Here is a 24,495-nt window from a genome sequence, read left to right as displayed (position 1 = left end):
TGATTTCAGAGCGCTGGCGGACATCTTGAGGCAGCAGGGCCCAGTTCCCATTTCCCAGTACGAGCACGACAACATGGACGCCATGATGGATGGGTCGCCCAAAGACGACACGCCCGTTCGGACCGCCAAGAACAACTACACGCCCGTGCACGCCATGTCCTCCAACCACGGTAACTCGGCCGTTTGTCTGTCTGTTGTTTGTCTGTCACATGTTACTAGTGAGACCAAAGAGCATATAGAAGCCCTACTAGTTTGACAAAGTTGTCTTACTAGTTATACACGAGATTTAAGTCCAACTTTGAATCATGCTTAGAGTGAACCCTGAAACTGGGGTGCGAATGGTCTTCTCTTTCACCTAAAACTACTTTTTCCGTCAGCGCTCCGGGCATCAGCTCTCGCCCGCTCACTAAGTGTCCCACTAATGCGTCCCAGATTCAACGGTGTCACCTCCCTGGAACGTGACACTTTGATCACCACGTGCCAGCTAAAAGGCTAACGCGCTAACGTCATCGCTCGATGACTTCGCTTTTGTAAGTGAAAACAACACTTGGGTGACTCAGCAAAGAAAGTCATCATCTCTACACTGGTGGAGTTTTTTTTTTGGAGTAAACAAAATGCTAATAGCTGTGTTACCATTATGACAAAAAAAAGAATATTCAGGTTCATAATTATGCTAGTAAAAATAGATAATTTTGTGACTTTAAAATTTATTAAACAACCAAGTCTGACTTGACTGACTTGTGATTTCAGAAATATTCTCAATTTTTCCCCCAATGTAATTAATCCAATAACCATTCATCTATTCCAGCCTCTAAAAAAAATAACAAAAAAAAGTTGTGATGTGTTTCTCACTAAGAAAAATAGCAAAACAGATCAAATCTTTTTTGACACATTTTGCTTCACTTCAATGTGCATTCTGCTGCTTCTTCTGATGTTCGCACTTTGGCCACCGGGGGCAGTCTGGACCGGCATGTCACAATGACCGCATGTCTCGGATAGCGCCACGAAAAAGTGGCTACATTTGTTTGCTAGTTGTCTGTTTGAGAAATATTCGCTAGAGCGGTTGGAAATGTTGACTAGTTGGCAACATTGATTCACTCTCACTTCATCACAACGCCCTAACTTCACCCCAAGTTGTCATGGTAGCAAAAATGTGGCTAAGTTGACAACGCCGAATAGCCCTCGCTGCATCGTAACGCCCTAGCGCCACACACCCGTCGTCAACGAAAAGCCGGAAACGAAAGCCAGACTCAAAAATACTCACAAAACTGAGCGATTTCGAGCCAAGTGTGACAAGAGGATGAATTAAGTTACGCTGCCATTCTTGATCCTTTGTGGATTTGTGACCCAGGAATGTCAAAGACACACCTGAGAGTTATTTTTAAATTGCAAAGAAATTGGCATAATATATCTGCTTTAACCTTTCTGGCCTAGCTGATCTTTTGTGAAAGAAGACAGAATATGAATTAAATGTTTGAAGCAAAACGCCTTGGCTCATTTGCATAAAACCTTCTCTCTGGCCTCGCTCAACCACAGTCACGCTCACATACGTGCGTCTGTGCGTGCGCGTGTGTATGTGTGGTATTGATTAGTGCTGACTTGGTAGAAGTCAAGTGTATGTTTGGGGGTGTAATTGGTGCGCGCCCCCACACAGCATGTCTTTGATTGTCCGGTCACTCGGCTTCTCAATGGCGAAAAGGTGGAAGGCGTCCAAAGTGACTCATTTCCTTCATTAAAAAGCACAAAAAGTAAGAAGCCTCCTCCGCACTGTGAACGCTCCTGTTGTGCAGGTGTACCTAATGAAGTGATGGCATCATCATGTTGCTATGGTTACCAGCTCATGTGTGCAAGTGTTTTCATGCGTGTGTATGTGTGTGTCAGCAGGGCATTATGGGATGGAAACCATTCACAGTGGAGGCGCAGACATGCTCATCTCGTCAGGCTTTGTCACACTCGGAAGAGGACACCTCAAAGGTAACAATCTACTTTAAAAAATATATATATATATATATATTATTATTATTTACTGAAAATACTCAAACTTTCATTCTTTGTCCACATTGAACGGTGTACATAAAATTGAAAAAAAGCTTGGCAAATTTTATAGTAGGTGTTTGTCAAAATACTGCACAAACCTTGAAAATTGCCCAAAATGGCTACTTCAAACAAAGATGGCTGACTGCCTGTTTGATTTCAGGCAAGTCCTGTTAAAGTGGAAGTCAACCTTAAACATTTCTTGACAATAATATGTTATATGTGACCTCATTATTCTAAACATGACATTCTGATTAATATTACCTTTGTGAAAAATAAGTTATGAAGCAAAATCCAGCCATTTTTATTCATCTCAGAGGGCGGCCATTTGCTGTCAACTGAAGATGACATCACAGTTGTTCAGGTCTCAGGTAACAACCAATCACAGCTCAGCTTCAGAAAACAGGTTAGCTGTGATTGGAAGTTGCCTAAGGCTGAAACCTGAGCAACATTGATGTCATCTTCGGTTGACAGCAAGTGGCAAAATGGCCGCCCTCTGAGATGGATAAAAATGGCTGGATTTTGATGCTTAACTCATATTCCAAAAATGAAATATTAACCAGAATACCATATTTAGACCAGTGGGGCTGCATAGAACATATTATTGTCAAAAAATGTCAACGTCTCCACTCAACTAGGTTTTATTCAGTAAAACTGCTGTGAAGTACTAGTTTTTCTAACTTTTCAAGGGGGTGCTAATGATAGAATTTTCCCCAAATTACCCCTTCAAACCAAAGTGACTGGCTGCCAGCTCAATATTATTCATGGGTACTTGAGACTTTTTTGTTTTTGCGTCCTGTTTTGATTGACATGTCCAGCCAAATTCATATCGATCAGTGTTTTTTCTTTTCTAAATGTAGACAATGCTGCTGAATGAATTTGTCCAAAATGTCCCCTTCTAACCAAAATTGCTTTTTGGTGCATCCATATCAATCGGGCTTATATTTTAAAATGTGTCAAATCTCATAAATTTGATTCTGATTCTGATTGAAGTCATGGGAGTAAAATAGTTATGTATGTATGTATTGAGTGTATTTTATGCATATGATTGTATGCAACATTTTACGCATTTGTGAGTGATGTCTGAGAGCAAAAGTGGCTTGAAGTGGCATTTTGCATGTGACAAAGTGACACTTCCTCAGCGGCTAGTGTGAACGCATCACGGCAGGCGCCATTGTTCTCTGGTCTGATTCATCAGCTTCTCATCCACACTTCTTCTTCTTCATCTCGTGTTTGTTGTTACAGCGCAGCACTCCATCGACGAGTCGGCGCAGATGTCCTGGCAGAACGAGCTGGACCTCCCTGTCTCGTACGGTACGTCCAAGAATTGTTCCCTCAAACGTTCCCCCACGGTGCTGGGGCGCCTTGTTCATTAAATTGGTTGTTTGAATTAGGCATGTATTTCAAATAGCTTTGCCTCTGGAAAGTCCGCTTAGCTTAATGCTCACAAACTATACAAAACACCATAGATGAGCTTATCAAGTTAGCATTGAGGTTGTGGTGTTATAACCCTTTTAGCCGCGACAGCGTGACAGATAATATAACAATCCTCACGGGCGTATATTCTTGATTCTCTGCGAAGACCAACTAATTCTGCATCTTACCGAGTAGTGACGGCTGTCTCCGTGTATATCCATATGTAAGCATTATACTGCTCCCGGGTGGTCAAAGTGCACACACCAGAAGGAACAGCACAATGTCCATTGAAGTGAAAGAAAAAGTGACAAAAACTGTTGTAGTCTTCATATTCTTGTTAATTATTATGTCTTCACTGTATTTTTGTGTTTCTGATTAAAAACAAAAAAATTGGGGGGGGACGGCCGGAACAGATTAATGACATTTCCATTCATTTCAAAGGGGAAAGTAAGTCAATATTCAGTACTACTGTTCTGTGGGTGTTTTTATTTTCATATTGTGTGGTTGAGTCCACTTGGATGGTCTTGTACTTGACTTCCCACTTAAAAGTCCAATTATTAACTTCAAATATTTTACACAACATAATAGAGTTGGGATTTTATAATACCCACCCCCCGGTCCATTTAATTGTCTTGATCAAATGAAGTTGTTTGGAAAATACATTTAAAATTAGCACACAAAAAAGTGACCTTATAGCCCAAAACATGTTCTGCCTAATAAACTATAACAATTATTTTCCATCAATAAGCGGCACAGCACCATTACTTTGTCTGAACTAACAAATGAAATTAGCATTTGGAAAGGGCATACACACACACACGCACACACACACACACACACACACATAAATATATATGAAAATGTCAAAGCTGCTGCTTAGTGAGAGTAAATCATGTGACATTTGAAAACAATTAAATCACGTTTAATAAATCAAGTTGATGTTTGGGGTAACTGCAATTGTGCTGGTTGGTTGTGCTGTTCCGCTGGAGGTTCTCGCTCTGGTTCTGGTTCTGTTCAGGCCCGTCCCCACATTTGAATCCATGTTCACTTGACATCAGAATCATCTTTCTTAGTTTCTTAGCCAAGTTTGTGAGGAGGAAGTTTACCGTTGACATGTTTGATGTTAATATTTTTTGCTTAAACACCTCAAACTATAAAACAACAAAAACAAGACTGAGGAAGGTCTTGTGATAGCAAAATAAATATAAATGTACACATGTACAACTAGGAAACGTAGCGTGAGTGATGCTGACTCACCCAATGGCTCGAGTTGAACATCAGAGGCTTTTTGACATGGTGTTGAACTGCATCAAACGATCATAATCAATGCGAGAGCCGAGATTCACCACTTATACTTAAACGCTCGCTTTATTCAAATCCAAAAGTGATGCAACGCTGCCATCTACTGGCATCTATTTGTCATTACAATGATGTAGAAGCTTGAGTTTCACAGACAAGCTGGGCCTCATCCACGCCTATTCATTGAAAAGCATTCTTGACAAATATATTCGCTGTTGGCATAAATTGGATTTGAGTTGATGAATTTGAAGGTCCACGACACTGAAGTGATTGTCTATATCAATTCATGAATTACAAAATGTGCTTAAAGCCTGTCTGACATTAATAAATAGGTGATTACTCTACTATGATTTTTTTTTTAAATAACTATGTATGATAAGTTCATTCTTAAGATGTATGACTCTTTAACTGGATGGAGATTCACCCGTGACCTGTCAAAGATCAACAGGTGCATGTTACAATAGCAGTTCTTGCACTTGATGGGATGGCTCCATGGCCAAATATGGTCGGCTTCCGTGTGCTTCCTGCTGAAGGACTTTTTCTCAAGATGCTCCCGAGGGGATTGCTACCCAACACCCACCACCTTAAACTCCTTTTTTCCTTCTTGCTCGCCCTCTTCCTCATCCACTTGCGATGACCTTGCTGCAGTTTGTTTCATGTGGCATCATCACCACCACCATCATATCATCAACACTTTTGATGTTTGTTTGTGAGTGATCGACTCAAGAAAAAAGGTGGCCATTCTTTTCTTGGACTCATCTTGTTATTTTGTCCTTATTACCTCTACCAAGCACAAATACATAAGTTGGGTGTTTGTTGGTTATTTTTTTAATTGATTTTAATTTAATTTATTGAGCATGGCCAAGTAGGAAGCAATTTTGCTGAGGATCTAGAAGGTAACAGTAAAAAAAAAAGTTTTTTTTGTTAAATGTTATTACAGTTGTTACAATTTTTTCGACTTTGTCTTTTTTGGGGTTATCCATAGCGCTTGCTCCCTCTTCAATATGTGATTAAATGAGTTTATAATGTTCTAAAAGTGTATTTCAAGATCTTAAAAAAATTAAATGTTATAAATGCATTAAAAACACGCTGAGGGTGTATTCAAGTCTTTATGATGGAGTTTACTTTTTGCAGGCTTGTTCTGGAACGTAACTCCCACGGAAGAGGTGCTAGGAGCAGTAGTAGTTGTCGTTGTGGGATCTGTTGATCATAAATATTGAACCGGTTTAACATTTACGATAGTCGGACGGTGACCATTTTCTGATCAGGTCATAGAGTGAAAAAGACCCTTAAGACAAGCCACACCACAGGATCAGAACTCAGGATCATATTTGGAGGCATCCCATAATCAGATTCATAATTAGCTGAAGTGGATCACATTTTGTGTGGTGTTGCAGTAGAAGCAGATCCAGGCTCTTTTTGTGTGTGTGTTTGTGTAGACTCGCGTGCAAACTGTTAGCATGAATCATAATGTAAACATGTTGCCACGGCGACGCCATATAGGCCTCCACATAACATGTATGTGCATTCATCTCATCTATGTTAGGCTGGAACAAAGTGCGGCGTGGTTTGCTCACCGTTGCCATCCAAAGTGAGCAATGACTGAATGTCACGTTTGACACGTTTGAATCCTGTTAGCGTGTGCATTAGCATCACATCAATACCCTCGATGAGAGACACCAACACACGGACATTACTGTATGTATATAATTACACACACTTATGTATTGTTATGCTATACATTTTGTGACAAAAGTATTAGGACATTGGCAGGAAGCGAAAATGAGGAATTTAGACAAAAGCATTAGGACAAGTGAAAATATGGAGTTTGCACAAAGGTTTTGAGGCACCTTGAAGAAGTGTGACATTTGGACAATAGTATTGGGACACCAATTGGGAAAGTATTGAGACTCCTGACAAAAATATTTGGGCACCTTGAGGAAGCAAAGAAAATGCCCGTTTTGGAGAAAAGTACTGGGACACTGACAGGAAGTGAATATAAATGTTTAGTTTGGACAAATGTATTGACGACACCTGCCGGAAGTAAAGAAAACAATTCAATTGTGCATCAAAGTCCCCCCCCACCAAATTGCAGCCATAAGAGAGGCGGAAAGAAATGCCGTAACAGGGGTGTGAAGTTTGATTTGTCACATCAGACGGCGGAGCCGATATCATTATCTGAAGAGCCGACTTTGAGGTGAAAGGCAAAGGCCAATAAATGCATCCTCTTCTGTTCTGTCTTTGATGCACCAATTTCGCACAAAGGGGCTATTGTCGGTGGGTGTATGGCTGCAATCAGACTCCTCACACACACACACACAAAGGATGTGCACACAAAGAATGCTGATGATTGCGTCCGAAGTTAAAGTCACCAGTAGGTTGGCGTCATTAGTCATGTTTGCTGTGAATGAAGGAAGGCGATGCCCACTCGCTTCCTGTGACCCTTCATCCCACACATACACACAGAGAGATACACACAGCGCCGTGCTCCATTCATCTCCGCAGAACTAGAAGGAACATGACTGCATACTGTAGGTACATACTGTTTTTTTTTCTTTTTTTCAATCATGTTTTTTTAATGAGCAATGAAAAAACATGAGGAACGCCGTCGACTGTGGAATGCACTATTGTTATTGGCCATCCCCATATTATTTTCATAATTTATCTGTCTGTCTCTTATGCACGCATTAAATTCAATAGCAATCTGTCAAAATTGTAAGAACAAGCTTTCCTTTGAAGGGTGTCTGGAAATAGTCCAAAGACTTCCTGTTTCCTCGAAGTGGCATGACTTCTTGAGATTTTAAAGTCAAACTGGTTTCAGGGGCGGAATCTGTCTGAACAAACAAATTGATCCTAAATGTCCACTTCCAGACAAAATGGTGGACTCCCTGTGTCTTACGTTTTCAGGCATGGCTTCTTGAGACTTTATGGGGGTCTACTCATGATACAAAATGTCATATGGAAGTCAAACTGGCTCCGGGGTCTGAACTTTGCACGATTTTTTTTCGTGCTGGGCTTCATGTGGCATAACTACAACAACACAGACACAATCTGCACCGATAAATCAGTGCTGGTGCCACTGACTGTGAAATTAATTGAAGTTGTGATCTGGGGGCTTCAGAGTATCGTCAACATCATCATCGTCAGCCCGAGGAGACCAGCAAGATGAACCCATGACAACAACAACAAAAATAACAGCACTGATTGCATTTGCGCTTATTTTAGAGCAGCTTCACTGGACGTGAAGAAACTTGGCGCTTACGGGGGATTTTTATTATTTTTTTTATTAATTGTTAGTTAGCAGGATTACGCCAATTAATTTTGGTGTTGTTGTTATTTACATTCATGCATTGCGTGGAAAGTGAAGCTGCATTTCAAGCACTGAATTTCAAAAAGTGTTTTTTTTTTTGGGGGGGGGGGGGTGTTAGTGTTTGTCTCCCATGCAGTGAAGCTCTATTTGAGCCTGTGGTGTCCCTGAAGCACACAATCTGTGCTGGCCCACATGAGGACGCTTTCCTTTCCTTTTGCTTTCCCACTGTTGCTTCCTTTTTTGGGTCACACTGCAGCAGCAGCAGCAGCGGCAGCAGCATGAGTCCTACTTCAACTGTACTTGTGTTAATGTCATTAGTGTACCATTCTGCTGTAGCCTGTACAGTAGTCCCTCCTTTATCGTGGCGCTTATATTGCCATTAATGTATGGCTTTTAACTGGCTAATCCGGTAGCTAGTTAGCAGGTTGACTAACCTGTGTACGTGTGTCATATTGTGGATTTAGTAGGAATTTTATTTCATTCTAACTAGCAGTGAGGCTATATGAAGTGAGCAAAGTTAGCTAACTAAGTTTACTTTAGGGTAGACGTGCAGTTGCGTAAGATAGTTCTGCTTTACTGTAAACACGTTGCACTTAACTCATTCACTGCCATTGACGGCTATAGACGTCAAAAATTCATTTGAACTATATCTATTAGCGTCACATTTTTTCCCACTTTTATTAGCAAGTGTATGAAAACCTAGAAAAAAATGTATTGCACATTTAGAACATATACTCTTGAGTTAACTAGTAAAGTCATGTGATTTATTACAATTAAAAAATGTCAACGCCTGATGCCCCTAATAAAAAAAATTAATTAAAAAAATATTAAAAAATGAGGGGCGTCAGACGATTATTTTTTTTTTATTGTAATTAATCGCATGACTTCAATAGTTAACTCACGATTAGTCACAAATTTGATATCTGTTCTAAATAAACAGTATTTTTTTCTGTTTTCGTAGTCTTGTTAACAAAAACTAATAGCAATAGTTCAAATGAATTTTTTGACGTCTATAGCCGTCAATGGCAGTTAATGAGTTTTAAAGGGGAAGTACCCCCCCCCCCCCCCCAAAAAAAATCATGACAATAATATGTTCTATGCAGCCCCACTAGTAATAATATTACATTAATGGAATATGAGTTAAGCAGCAAAATCCAGCCGTTTTTATCCAGTTTTAGTGTACACAAGCACATAGTTCGAAGCAGTCAAACGTGTAAACAAGCAGCAGGAAGACGAGATCAAAGTGAGAATTTCTTTTTTGACTTGATCCAAAATCTTGTTTTTCTCTTATCCATTTTTGGACTTCCTGGCTTGCAATTCCGGTTTGATTCGCGAATTGACTCACAATTAATTTACGTCACAACACTCGGCTAAACAGCTCCAATTATGTCAAGATGAGACTGAATATGCGTCCAAAGATCAAGCTGGTGTTAAATTAAATTCATTACAAACTTAACAGTTCTCCTTTGAGAGGCGAGTCAAAGCTTATTTGAAAATATAAATATTAACGGGTTAATCACAAGGCTGTGAGTCCTCTCTCGTGAAAAACAAACAAGTCCGCCCATCCGTCTTGCATTTGCAAATGTAATATTCAATAAAGTCATATTTCATCATGCCAACGGCCTAACGTGACCTTGGGAATCAATTCAACTTGAAGGCTTTTAAGCTCTTCACGACTGTGAGATGCATGCTAACCATCTCATTAGCGTTAGCGTCGGCGCTAATGCAACCTGACGCGCACGTAATGTACGAGCACGTAATATACATGCACGCTTTTGCAAAAAAAAATCTGCGTGTTTGTTGAGGCGTTAACATTGTGTCATCTTCAAAGACACGGAGCCCTTTTCAACTCTTCGTCGTTCAATCATTTGTACAACTAACACGCGCGTCGCCACTGACCAATTGCATCAATCTGTGGAAAAATATTAAATTGACCAAATTGCACATATGTGAATTTGTTTATTTTAATAATAAAATAATAATGTATTATTCATATGTTTTATATTTAATTTGTTTAGCATGAATACAGATATAATAAAATGTCAAATACTTTATTTTATTAATCTTGATGTAAGAAAAACAATAAACCAATTATTTAATCAAATGGAAATGCTAAACCTATATACATAGTTGTTTAGTTTTGTAATATCTTGACTTTTACAATGATTCATTAAAAATATTTTTATTTCCTTTATTCTTGTTTTATTCGCAATAAATTGCAGTATGCAATTGTTGATAAATAAATCAATTTCCATGTAAAATAAATCAATGAACCAATTATTTAAACAAAAATAAAAAGTTAGTGTGTGTTTATTTTATTAATGTTCTTATTTGTTAAATTGCAATAATCAATTCAACAATTATTCAATAAAATTTCAAAAGTTAATTATACAAATACTGTATGTAATAAACCAATGAACCAATAATTAATTCATTAATAATAATAAAAATAATAATAATAATAATTTTTTACCAAATATTAAATCAAATAAAAATGTGTATTTGACTAATATTGTAATATGTATCACAATAAATTAATTCATGAATGTTTTGTGGGGCAAATTTGGCAGAGAACATTTGATTAAATGCTTGCGCATTTTTATTGTCACCTTTTGAGCAGCCTGCATCTGTTTTTTATTTGTATGTGCTTTGTTGCCAGCAGTTGATTGAACACGGGGTAAGGTCTCTTCTTTCAAAAGGCCAACACGTTTGCTCTTCACACACTTACTCGCATACAGGCACACCTTGAACAAGCTCTTTTCTTGTTCTGTGGCTGTTGTCAAAGCTGTCGAAGGTCTCCCTGCATCATGACAAGCGCGTGAAAAGCGCCACGTGACCACAAAATGTTTTCATAGCACCTTCACCTCTGCTGCTTCTTCCATCGATTATCATTCAACAAGTCGACAAACGTAATTGTTAAAGGCGTATTCATTCGGCTCGCGGGCGCTTCGTTTCCTGAAGGACGGACAGATGGACAAAAGCTTTGAACGAACTCAGTCAAGAGGAAGCGAGTGAGAACAATCTCGAAGAAAGCCAAGAAATTTAGAATTTTGGTTTGAAAAAAATTTACTCATTCCCTGCCATTGACGGCTATAGACGTAAAAAAATCATTTTAACTATTTCTATTAGTTTAACATTTTTCCCACTTTTGTTAACAAGAGTATGAAAACCTAGATGTTTTTTTATTATATTAGAACAGATATAACATTTGTAATTAGTCGTGAGTTAACTAGTGAAGTCATGCAATTAATCACGATTAAAAATGGTAATCGCCTGATGCCCCTAATTTTTTATCATCTTTTCTTTAAAAAAAAAAAGATTATTAAAAATTGGAAAAAAATAATTACGATTTTTTTTTTTTTTTTTAAAGAAAAGATTGTTAAAAATTAGGGGTGTCAGGTAATTAAAATTTGTAATCATAATTAATCGCATCAGTTCACTAGTTAACTCACGATTAATCACAAATTTTATATCTGTTCTAAATGTATTTTTTTTAATAGGTTTTCATACTCAAATACTTCATACTAAAATGTTAAACTAATGAAATGAAATGAAATGAATTTATGACGTCTATAGCCGTCAATGGCAGTGAATGAGTTAAAGAAGAATAGAGCTAGTGTCAAAAACTAAATTGACAGTCTCGCCATCCAATAGGGCTATAAATCTGGGCTACAGTGTTATAAAATGACCCTTGTGAACATTAAAATCAGGGTTTCACTACCACTTTAATATTTGACGAATGGCCCTAATGATGGGTGGAGCCGTCGATGAAAATAATTCCATAAAATGCGCTAAAGCAATCCAATGTAGACCTGTCAAACTATGGTACTCAGATAAATAGATTTAATAAAAAAAAAGAAGTTGTGGTTTAAGTGTGTGATCCTGTGATTTGATTTATGACCCTTTTATGACAGCCCCAATCCCAAGGATTACACGAATGTCATAAAACCCAGATTTTGATGCTCACTTGTAATATTTTATGACATTTTTAATTCACTGTTTTGATATTAGAGACATTTATGGCTATTTTGGAGGGCTGGGCTGTCAGTCAAGGGTCAGAAATCAATCAATTCATTTGGATGGATGAAAAAAAATGCACACCTGCAATCATTAAAAGTGGAGATTTATGACATTACTAAAGTACCACTGGAAGAAGTAAGTTTTATGGCTTTATTAGAGAATTGAGCCACCAATCATAAATCAATTAAATCAACGTTTGTTTGTTTTGTAAACAAAACATGAACAGCTCTGAACATTATAAATATGGGCTTTATAAAATTATTAATACAGTGGCTTAATTAGACCGTGGGACTGACAAAAAAAAGTGTCATAAATCAGTCAAATCTTTGAACAATTCAAAATGCACACTTGTGAGCATTGAAATTTGGATTTCATGACATTATTAATATACCTTAATGTACTTGGAAATGCGTGATCAATGGTGTATAGCAGGGGATGCCAGTTGAGGGTCATAAATCCAAGTCAACTGTTTAGTTTTGGATTGCTTTTGTTCTGTCCATAAAAAGTGGAGTTTGACATAATGGCCAGGAAGTGTGCCACTCGATGAATGGTGTCATTCTTCTTATTGTTTCGCCTGTCGGTAAAAATGTCACACAGAGAAGAAGTAAAAGAAGAAGACGTGAGAAGTGAGGAAGAGGGCACGCTGCAGGGAGAGTGCAAAGCAAATTAAATTCCCCATAAGAGCACTTGACCTCCTTACCAGAAGGGAGGGGCAGGGGGGGGGGCGCAGGAGGCGGGGCTTTGGCAGCCGCAAAATGGCATCTTTGCCCCTCGTCGACTCCTGGCCCACTTTGAAACACCAAACTCGACTTCTTCTGCTACTTGGGTCCAACTCTACTTCCTGGGTTGTCCACCATTACTTCTTTGTGTTTTGTTGTCGCTACATTTGTTGTTCCTGTGGCACTAAACTTCCTGGTTTCTCCTCCTCTTGCGCATTTCTACATTCCCTTGGCGTGAACGGATGCGGTGTTCTTGCTTTCTGATTAACGTACTGTTTTAGCTAGGTAGTGCAGTTATGCTAGCATTATGCTAACCGCTGTGATGTTTGGATAGGAAATGTGATGTCACTTCCACTGACTGTCAATCCATGATGTTTAGCCATCTTCTGCTGTAGTTTAGATACAGTATGTCTGATTAGCTGCTAACTGCTTACAACAACAACAACAAGTGGACATTTCTGATTGAGTTAATGTGCTTGTAACCGTCAAGAAAGGGAAGAAGTGAACATAAATTGAAGTGTGCGTAGATCTCGGTGTCCTCCTCCTTGATTTGAGTCACCAGAGATGAGCAGCACTCTAAAAAAGAAGAAAAAGAAAAAAAAACGAGGTGATTGGGTGCACACTATTTGGGTCGTTGCGTCCTCGCTGCAGAATAAAGTGCATGTGCTCCACTTCTGTGTGGCTTGGTCCTAATTTTTGCTTTTCAGCACATGAGCAGCTTCTCGCATGCTTTACTCACTTTACTGTTGCATTACTGAAAATTTACTTGAGCCTTTTTGGTACAGGCTGAGGTGGCAAGAGAACTCACATTCTGTACTTAAGTGGAACTACGGATACTTGCTACAATGTGAAGCAGTCCGTTTGCAGCTTGTTTAACCGTGTAGATTGTTGGCCCCTCAAAATAACTCAACACTTAGCCATTACCGTCTAAAACGCTGGCAACAAAAGTGAGTACACCCCTAAGATGAAATTGTCCAAATTGGGCCCAATTATCCTCGTCTTCCAGGTCTCATGTGACTCGTTTGTGTGGAAAATAATGTGGGCAACACTAAATATTGACATTTTGTAATTGTCATTTTGCACACTTCTACTTCCTGTTTTTCAGTTTCTATTTTTTATTTTCCTAGCACATTTACTCTACACAAACGCTTGAGAACAAAATACTTGTATTTTGCTTTCCATAACTTACACAGGGATCACAGAAGATCTGGTGTTTGTTGGCTTCGATTATTTTATTTTATTTTTTAAAACAGAACCCAACTAAAGATGAATATTGCAGTGCAGCCAAGTGACCTCTAGTAGGCGCTGTGCTTGTTGACAAGTTGACCAAATGATGAGCAAATGTGGACATCAGGTGACTTGTTCTTTTCTATGTCGCACACGCTCAGTGCCGCCACGTGCACGTCCACGTGCACTGCCCCACTTACTCAAAGTATTTTAAGATGTCCTGGTAGCTTTTTATCAACGCTTTTTCATCACGTCTTTGCTTCATCGTCATCACCTCTTTATCCACCTCACTCAACTTCACTTGTTTCCTTCCTATTTTGTTGTCTCCTTGCACATTAGTACTTCCTGTAACATCATCATTTAGAACATTTACACTTCCTGTTTTCCCATTGCACATTCTCGTGATGTTTTGCTGTCACCTTGAACATTTCGACTTCTTGGGTTTCCTCCTTGAACATTTCTACTTCCTGTTTTTCTTCTTCATTGCACATTGACGCTTCATATTTCTACTGCCTGTTTTGTTGTGTTTTTGCAAATTTCCACTTACTTTGAGACTTTCTGGCTTTTTTCTACTTCCTGTGTTGTCTCTGGGCATATTTCTACTTCCTTTTTTGGCTACACCCATATTTTTATTATTTCTACACTGTTTTGTTGTTTTCTATTATATTTCCATTTCCTGTGTTGCCTTCTAACCAGGGTTATTATAGTTTGGGAATTTTTATTTTAGTTAGTTTTTATTTTGTTTTGAATTTTGTTGTTTTGACTTTAGTTAGATTTGATTAGTTTTCAAGGCAGTTCTGTTATTTTTATTAATTTTAGTTATTTTAAAAATGCTTAGTTTTAGTTTAGTTTGAGTTAGTTTCAGTATTAGTTTTCGTTAAAAAAAATGTGTAATACTGTGTGCAATATTGAATAAACATCATGGTAAAATGAAAAAAGTAACTCATTTTTCACCTAGCGTTGCATTTCGTAGGCGAGCCAAGCCATTGGAGCCAAAAGTCAAGGACACAAAATTGTCGTCTAGGAGTGATGTCATCTGGAGGTGCTTTTTTATTGGCTACTGCTAGATGACATCACTTCTGTGTGACACACTTTCAAACGTAAATTCATTTAAAATCAACCCCAAAGATTCAGGAATTAAATTAATGACCAAAGACTAAAACAAAGGACATTTTTCGCTGTAATAGTTTTAGTTACCTTTGTAAACATAAAATGTAGTTTCAGTTAGTTTCATTTTTAATTTATTTCATTAACCCTGGAGAACCCAAGAACCCTTTTCTTCTTTGGAAAATTATGAATTATACATTAAATGACTGCTATAAGTTCACTGAACACCAAAATATCTGTTTTTTCAATTTTAACCCTTTTTTTTAACTAGCTTAGAGTTGCTAATTTATCAAAATATATATATAAAACATACTCCTCGGCATTCCGCAACATGATATGAAATAGATTAACAAAAAAAAACACAATTTTACCATCTGATGGTTTGCTGAGAAGATGGTTTTGTTTGGATTGATTTCCAGCTCAACAAAATTGGCATGTTGCCAGCCATCTTGTCACCACCACTCTGGCTCATGTAAGTGCAATATTCATCCACTAGATGACCCCATGCAGGGGTCAGAAGTGGCACTCTGGACTTTTGAAGTTAAAATTGTAAAAAAAAAAAAAAAAAAAAAAGGTCTTTGTTATTTGAGTAGCAGAATTTACAGGGGCCAAATTTTACCCCGTGGGTTCTCCAGGGTTAATGAAAATGTTTAGAATTTTTGTTTTTGGTATTTTCTTAGTTTTAGTTACCTAAAATAACCTTGCTTCTAACACATTCGCACTTCTTAGTTCCACCCCCTGTTTTGCTCAGTCCATATTTCTACTTAGTTTTGCTGTGTTCTTCACATTTCCACTGCCTTTGTTGCATCCTAGCAATTTCCTGTGGTGAATGCAAATCCCTTTTGTGTGTTTTTGCTTATTGATTTACTTTCTCACTGCGTTTCCTTCAGGCTAAAGGCTGTTTGCATTAGTGCTAGCGGCCCCATGCCAGCGGCTAGGACGTTTAAACAGGAAACGGGGTTCTCACTTTTCAGGTTGAAGTTAACGAGCTGGAGCACATTGAAGTGACGAACTTTGACGTGGAGGACTTTTTCTTTGACTTTCTGCTGTGGGAGTGCACGCCAAAAGCAGAACTCATGATGATGATGATTATTATGTGAGGGATTGTTCCAGGCTGTGAAAATGTCTTTGATAAATATTCCAACCGATAGTCTAATATTTTACAACCGGAGAAGCTACTTCCCGCTTGCCGGCAGCGGATAACAAAGGTTGTGTAGGACATTTTGTTGATTCTTATGTTAATAATAAATAAACTTTTGATCTTTAACGAGAGTGGAAGACGTGTGGCACCGAGGGCTCATTAGCTCATCACTTGGTCCATTAACTCCCTTGCACCTTTGATTCCCACTGTGTACGTGTGTGCGTGTGTCTGGCCTCCTCTCAGGCTCCATGATGTATTTTACATGAAAAATGTTGCTGAGGAGCTAGCGAGCGCGCGAGCGTCTAATTAGCAGCAAGGCGGAAGACGGACAAATGGGAACAACATGAAAGTGAAAACGGGATGTTCAATGACAGCAGGAGTCTTCGCATCAAAGACATACCCGAGCGCATTCATTTTTGACTTGGTTTCACTTACAACAAGGCATCAACCTGACATTTCTTGTCTCTTTTTGTGTACATGTAATGTGTACAAGTAATGTGTACCTTGAAGCTCGTGCAGCAAGTGTTTTTGGACATAAACGGACTCAAAATTGGACTCATAAATGATGTGCAGTGTAACACTGCTGGGTTGGGTCAAAGACATTAAACCAAAATGGCATTCAGAATTCCTGTTAATTTTCTGGTGTTGGTTCTGGAGACTTTTTTTTTGTGCACCCTGCCATGATAGACGTGGCCTCCCAATTTGGTGATGGTCATTAAAACTACTGTTGGAGGCTTTCTTTTTCGAACTTTCTAAGTAGAATTAGTCAAAATGGCTGACTTCCTGTTCAGTTTCTAGTTTGGGTCCTTGAGACTTTTTTGTGCATCCAATCATAGAGAGCCATTTTTTCCTAGCATATTGTCTGAGCTGTAATGTATTTGATGTGACGACTGGTCGCTGTTGGCGAGTAACAATTGCTCAAAGGATAATCACCGAAAGGAAATAAAACCAAAAAATTGGTAGAAGAAAGTATTCATCGGGCATGCGAACAAAGCAGTATGATGAAGCAAATTAACGAGGTGAAGGTTCAATTAGCATCTGATGAAGAGACCGGCCGCGAGGGATCCGGTCCAATTGATTGGACGTCGTCAAATGGGTTGTAGCGCTCCACTTGCACATCGGTGATAATGTCAACGATTGGGCGCAGCGGGATGGCCGCAAATGTCAACACGGACCCAAATGGTGACACAGTGTTGCCGCACAAATGTCACAAGACTCATTTTCATCAGCGCGCAAAAGCCAAACGCCTGATTGGCTGTCAGCAGGACGCCGGGCGAGGCGGGACTTCCAGGCAATGTCAGGAGAACTCTGATTGGTTTGCTGGCAAGATTGATGGACACATGCCTGGTGTGAGCTGAGAATGTTGGGAAAATGTCTACTTCCTGTCTGACATTTTTACTTCCTGTGTCATCATGCCATTGTTAATTCTATTATGTTGTAAATGTCGACTTCCTGTTGCACATTTTAGACTTCCTATGACATTGCCATATTTCTACATTTGAAACTTCTTGTCGTACTTTACAAGTTACTGTTGCACATTTTACCCCATGATTGTGATGCTAACATAGAAATCAACTCCCTGCAGCACAATTTATACTCCCGCCATCCTCGTTCCAGTTTACATTGCAACTTCCTGCATTAATCATTCCAGTGTGCATTTTTACTTCCTGTTAATGTTATCCCGAAACTTGTTACTTTATTTGTCAAACTTGATTGCTTACGGCAAGGTTCCGTGAGCTCCCTGGGATCAGCGCCTGCGATGGACTTGTGGAGGCGTGGCTGCCTAGTCACATGACCCTCAGCAAGGATAGCGGCAGCTTTGTGTGATGTTCCTTCTGACATAAGAAAGAAGACATCAGATAAATCTGTGATTATCCTCGCTGGAGACTCCGCCACTCCCGGGAGCGCATATCTCAACTTCCTGTCTTGTCCAAATAAGGAAGTGAGCACTTGCATGGAAATAATAATTGAAAAAATATATATACTTCCTGTTTTTATTTTTGTCATATTGCACATTTCTAATTCTTGTTTTGCCTCATAGCACTGCAACTTCCTGTTGTGTCCAAATAAAGAAGTGATCACCTAAATTAACAATAGTAAATACCACAACGCTTCTGCATACTGTTTTGCCATCTCTCACCACAACTTCCTGGTTTGACCAAATAAGGAATTGACTACTTGAATGAAATTCTTCTTTTTTTTAACAAACAAATACATTAATTAATTAATAATAATAATAATTCTGTGGCATTACTAGGTGATTGTAGCACATTTCTACTTCTTGTGTTGTACTCTCTGTGGTACATTTTACTTTTTGTATCAATATGTTATTTCATTATATTTCAACTTCCTGTATCATTAGCACATTGTACATTTCAACTTCCTCTACTGTCATTTTATAAGAACATTTATTTAATTAAAACAGTGCATAAGAGCACACATATCAAATTGTATTTTTCCATTTCCTGTTGCACAGTTTTATTTCCTGTATCATCATACTGCTGTACATTACACCTGACTGTCTCACATTTTTTCTGTCTGTGTCATCATTCTGTTGCACATATATACTTCCTCTGTTGTCATCCCATTGTACATTTCATCCACCAGCTTCAAATTTTCATCGTGAACTGTAAACACCAACAGCTAATCAACTCATTGTGTCGCTGACATCACTGTCACACATCTGGATTGTTGTGTTTGATGCAATAATTTATTTTAAAAAATGTGTGTGTGTGATTTGCGCCCACAGGAAACCACCATCATCATGACTACCAGCACAGCCACGTGGATCTCACCGCTCTCACGCCGAAGCTGGGTAAGAAAGCTATTCCTTTTTTTTTTTTTTTAAATGTACTTCTATGTCAAATTCATACAAAACGTGATTTAGTGTCTAATCAGATTGCCCCAAGGTCATCAACTATGCTTTTCCTTACCACTAGGGGCACTACTGGTGTCTTGTGTTTGCCATAATGTGCTATGATTGTTTAAAAAGTAAACGCAATGATGTCATGGCATCATCACACGATCATTGCACTTAGCTTAGCATCCAATCAGATTGCATCTGCTTGGTATGATAGGCTGCCATGTATTATGTGTACCTTGATGCTTCTTCTTTGGCTTTTGTCAGCAAACAGACACATGCGACACGGTGAGTCCACCTCGTCGCCGCCACTGCCACTATTTTGTCTTTGTATGTCCTTGTCACTTGCAGGCCCCACCAACCAGCCCCTAAACCGACAGCTCATTGCATGGAAATGAGATTAACAAATTGCATGCTTGAGTTAAGCTTTTTATATTTCAACCTTCAGCATGAAATGGAACTGAAAAACTGCCGCCATATTTTAAAATGGCTGATTAATTTATTCAAAAATAATCACATTTTAGAAATAGTAACAAAAATGCACAATATGACATTTATTTATTTAAAAAATGTATTCTAAGGCAGAAGCTTGACACCCTTATTTGAAGAAGTTAGAAAAAAATAAAATTAAAGCACAAAAAAAGCCAATAATAATAATAATAATAGCAACATCAAATAAAACAAACAAATAAAAATAATAAACAAAAGTTGAAACCAACTCTCTGGCTTGAAACCCTACTTTAAAACCCTAACTGAAACATATGGTTTAGGTATAGTTTAATTGCCTAATTAGTTATAATGAAATTAATTAACAGGCAAAAGCTTGAAGCCCTAACTGAAACATGTCATGCATCCATGCAATCTATCTTTGTATCTGTCTTAATTTTTTAATAATCTATTTTGTAATTTTTTATTTTTTTTTAAATGTACCTCTGCAGCCCCGTTATGTTCTTATCGAGTTCCTCGCTAACTTGTCAAAGCATGGAAAAGAAACACAAAACAAAGTATCACGTTTCCGACAATTTTATGCATTTACGCTATTTAAATGCATTTTTTTTAACTTATTTTTTTCTCAGCAATTTGATGAAACTGGAGGTGTTGGTTTAAGCTGTCCTGCCGTTTGTCAACATTTTACAATGTTTTTAGCACTGTTTCATTTCTTTTAGTGGCATTGCGAAACCAATAATGACAATTGGTTGTTATGATAATCATGTTATGAAATGTTAATTTTTTTTCTGCATCCTGGTCTCCCGCAGAGCGAGCGCCGCGGAGCAACAACATCCTGACGGCGGCCACCGAGCCGTACGACCTGTCGTTGTCCAGATCCTTCCAGAATCTCAGCCACCTGCCGCCCTCCTACGAGCTAGCGCTCTCCGCTGACCTGAGTAAATTCACCACACACACATCATCATCAAAATGCTAATGCTACATGCTGTGAAAAATGTTCCTCATATTTATTATTATGTCATTATGATTATGATTGTGACGCCAATGTTTTTGGGCACCAGGTGACAAGGAAGTGGACGACTTCTACACTAGGAAGCATCACCACGCGGACTTCAGCAGCCGAGGCCACGCCCACATGGCCAAACTGAACGCCGACCCACCGCCATCGCATCATCATCATCATCATCAACAGCATCAGCATCAGCATCAACATCAGCGTCAGCGTCCTCGCCGCGTCCAGCGCGCCATGTCCCAGGACCACGTCCTCTCCCCACCCCGGACGCCTCGCCGCGGGGACTACGGTCTCCCCTCGTACAGCAACGCCGCCGCCGCCTACGGGGGCGGTCGCCACCCGTCGGAGGAACTGCTGCTGTCGGCCGAGCGCCTGCGCTCCCAGGATCCTTTGCTGTCTCCCGCCATGCGCCGCGACAAATTCCGGCAGAAAGCCATGGCCCGCGCCATGTCCCACGCCGACATGCTGATGCCCACCACGCCCGTCCACGAACGCCACCGCATGGGCAAAATGCTGTCCGAACCCGGCGACGCCTACAACACGCTCAGCGTCAACACGCACGCCAGTGCCGCCAAGAGGCAGGCCTTTGCCTCACGCCGGACACACACCGTGGACCACCTGCAGTTCAGCGCGGGACATCATCACGCGACCAACGAGGTCACCGTTTGACTGCGGAGGGACCACTTCCTGTTCCTGCTCGTCCACCTTCTGTCGCCTTCTGGCGTAGCGGCGAACAGCACCACAAGGGCTTCGCCGTGGCGACCGATCCTCCAATTTGTGACATTCACGCAACCGCACAGAGACGACATCACGATCGCGCTCACAAGGCCACGCAAATGCTTGCGATGATGTCATCATTACCTAAACTGCTAATGCTAAAGGCTAAAATGGCATCATCTTTACTGTGTTATTCTTAGCATTCCTGTATTCGGAGAAATGCTAGTGATGATGTCATCATTGGCTAAAATGCTCATTCCAAAATGATGCAATTTTGCCATTATTTTCACGCCCACAGCACACAAACGCTAGCAATGATGTCATCATTCACTAAAATGCTAAATGACACAGCAGCCACACTAATGCTACTGATGATGTCACCGTTAGCTAAAATGCTAATTCCAAACCTACATGACGTAATTTTGCCGTTATTTTAGTTCCTGCAGCACACATATACTAGTGATGATGTCACCATTTGCAAATAAGCAAATGCTAAATGATCTTGTTATGACATTATTGTTATTGTGCTCGCTGTCTGCTAATGCTAGCAACGATGTCATCATTAGCTAAAATTCAAAAATCAAAAATATGTAGCGATTTTGCTGTTATTATTAGCATTACGCAGTCACGCAAATGCTCGTGATGATGTCATTGTTAGCTAAAGTGACAAGTGCTAAAGACGCCATCTTTGCAAATGTGATGTTATTGTTAGTGATCATGCAAATCCTAGCATGACAGCATCATTAGCTGAAATTCTGAATGCTAGTGCAAATGCTGTCTTAGCGACATGATTCTTAGCATTATTATTACATTTCCCGCTACCACACAAATGCTAGCGATGATGTCATTGTTACCTAAAATGCTAAAATAATGCCAACTTTGTGACATTATTGTTAGCCCTCCTCATGCAGCCACACAAAGTCTAACTTAAGTTAGCGTTCGCACAGCCAACCCGATGCTAGTTCTGTTATTAGCGTACTAGAATAATGTTTTTGCTCACATTCACATTAATACAACTTCATGCTAGTGTTGACATCATCATTAACGTCATCAAGGTGACATCATCATTAGCATTCACGCGGTTACACTGAAATATTGTATATAAGCTTCTGTAAACGCTCTTCTTCTCTCTAACTTTCTTTCTTTAACGTAGACTTTTGAACATAGATAAAGCTCACGTTTACGTCACATGTTCATCGTTTATTAACAACACTGGGGTTATTCCGCGTCCATGGGTTTGCGGAAACAATCAGATAGATGGCGGCCAATCAGGCTCCTTGGCAATGTCCACTGTTTCTCGTCTCGTTTGTGTCAAACTACATCTGATCGGACGGGAGAGATTCTGACAGCAAGCACGCGTGTTAAATTTTTGCTTTGTTTTTATACTTACAGTGTGTATGTGTGTGTGTGTGTGTGTCTGTGTATGTGAGAGGCTCTTAAGCCCCGTCCCTCCCTATTGTTTCCAGCCAATCAGCCACTAGAATGTCCTCCGTTTTCATAGTGCCCCTCACTTGATCTTAATTCTTCTCTAACAAACTTCAATAAAAATCAACTTATTACGTTTGATGAGTGTTGGATTGATTGACTGGCAACTGGCACTTGTTTTTGCTATCATAAAACGTGAAAGTGATGTTAAGTACGGATTTATTGGCTATTTATTTGTACTAGCAATCTCTTTGACCTCACTAGTTCAGTGCAATAATAGAAGAACGGTTTCTAGTGAAGTAAAACTGCACTAGCTGACATCTGTCCATGACTTGTACTACAATGAACCACTACAGTAGATGTTATCTAATAGAATTTTACAATGTCGTTTGTAGTACTAATAACATGCAGTTGTCAACTACTGAACAGTTTTGTCTCACTAGTAGCGTAGTTGTCCTATTACTGCACAGAAATATCTCAATTGTCTGAGCTGAATTGTCTTACTAATGAGGACTAAAATGTTCTAGTACATAGAAAATTCATCACACTAGTAGGATATCAAATAATGGCATTCCATACACAACACAATGGTAGAATGACTAGGGAGCACTAGTAGATTTTTTTCACTATCAGTGTAACTTTTGGCCTGCTAGTATGCAAATAAACCTGACTAGTAAACTACTGTGCTGCACTATTAACACTTTTAGGCCCAACTCATATGTGTCAAGTACCTGAAAGCCTCTTGGGCCGTACTAGTATCACCAAAATGCTCAACAGTAATTTTGCCTCACTAGTAATCTAGTTGTCGGGCTACTATGCCAAAGTTGTCCTACTAGTGTGGAAAAATATACAGCAGTGGAAAAAAACATTACTAGTAAGACAAAGTTGTTCTACTAGTACTCTGCCCTCAATATGGAAAGCCATTTCAGAATTTATTCAATATACTTACCAGTAGGGGCCTAATACATGGACATCAAGTATACGGAATGACTATAGTGGACTTTCACATTCAGCAGATCGGAAGAATTGCAAAGGTTGTGTGAATGTGGCTGCGGATCCTCATCCTGCGTCGGGGAATTGTTTGACGCTTTTAGGTAAAAGAAAGAAGAAGAAAAGGACAAGTGTGAACTTTCAGCACATTGTTGTCAGACAGGAAGTAATTCCCGATGGAGTTTAGTCAATAAACAAAGTACAGCTGATGGGCTTTTGTTTTTTGTTTCTTTTTGTATCAAGCGAAGCTGTCTTAAGTATTAGCGCAGGTAGCGTAGCATGATTTGATTGAATTTGATTCGAGGTCCAGGCAGACAGATGTGTGATGGATGTCATCATGTGTCATTCATAAATATGATGCCAGTGTGTATCAAAACCTGTGAATCACTGCATAAATTAATTCATTGAGCACATTAGTATTCCAAAAAGAATTAAAATTATTTTCGACACAAAACATGACAACATGAAAACTTCGTTTTGACACAACGTGGCAGTTTTAGAACCCAGACGCAGAGATAGAGGTTGAGGCTAAAGCAGCTTTTATTAAACAAAACAAAAGTTCCTCGTTGAGAAGGAGAAAACAAAAGCTATTCAAAGTTAAACTAAAGGCGCTCCAAAAGGGAGGAAGTCTAAACTACAATCAAAACCAAAATCACTCATTAACTAAAACAATACTGTGGCTATTCAAAGTTACAAACCAAAGTTCTCTCAAGGAACAGTGCAACAAGGCTGTGGACGGTAACTGGCTTTAGTGGCTCTGACGAAAACACT

General features: G+C 39.3%; 1 protein-coding gene across 4 annotated transcripts in view; it reads left to right on the top strand.

The window, feature by feature from the left end:
• shisa6a (shisa family member 6a) overlaps nucleotides 1–23,933 on the top strand; it is a 34,540-nt gene extending 10,607 nt beyond the window's left edge. The window contains exons 3-9 of one of the 4 annotated variants that reach the window (XM_077559645.1): nucleotides 10–170; nucleotides 1,885–1,974; nucleotides 3,280–3,348; nucleotides 19,023–19,088; nucleotides 19,401–19,421; nucleotides 20,390–20,518; nucleotides 20,642–23,933. In XM_077559645.1, the coding sequence (XP_077415771.1) occupies nucleotides 10–170; nucleotides 1,885–1,974; nucleotides 3,280–3,348; nucleotides 19,023–19,088; nucleotides 19,401–19,421; nucleotides 20,390–20,518; nucleotides 20,642–21,261 (1,156 nt within the window). In that variant the 3' untranslated portion in view covers nucleotides 21,262–23,933. Of the gene's footprint in view, nucleotides 1–9; nucleotides 171–1,881; nucleotides 1,975–3,279; nucleotides 3,349–19,022; nucleotides 19,089–19,400; nucleotides 19,422–20,389; nucleotides 20,519–20,641 lie in introns of all 4 variants that reach the window. The other 3 variants (XM_077559644.1, XM_077559648.1, XM_077559647.1) reach the window with 3 other exon arrangements.
• Nucleotides 23,934–24,495: the final 562 nt, after the last annotated feature.

This window comes from Vanacampus margaritifer, chromosome 2, assembly GCF_051991255.1.
Source record: "Vanacampus margaritifer isolate UIUO_Vmar chromosome 2, RoL_Vmar_1.0, whole genome shotgun sequence".
Lineage (NCBI taxonomy): Eukaryota > Metazoa > Chordata > Actinopteri > Syngnathiformes > Syngnathidae > Vanacampus > Vanacampus margaritifer.
This window is presented reverse-complemented; position numbering and strand designations above follow the sequence as displayed.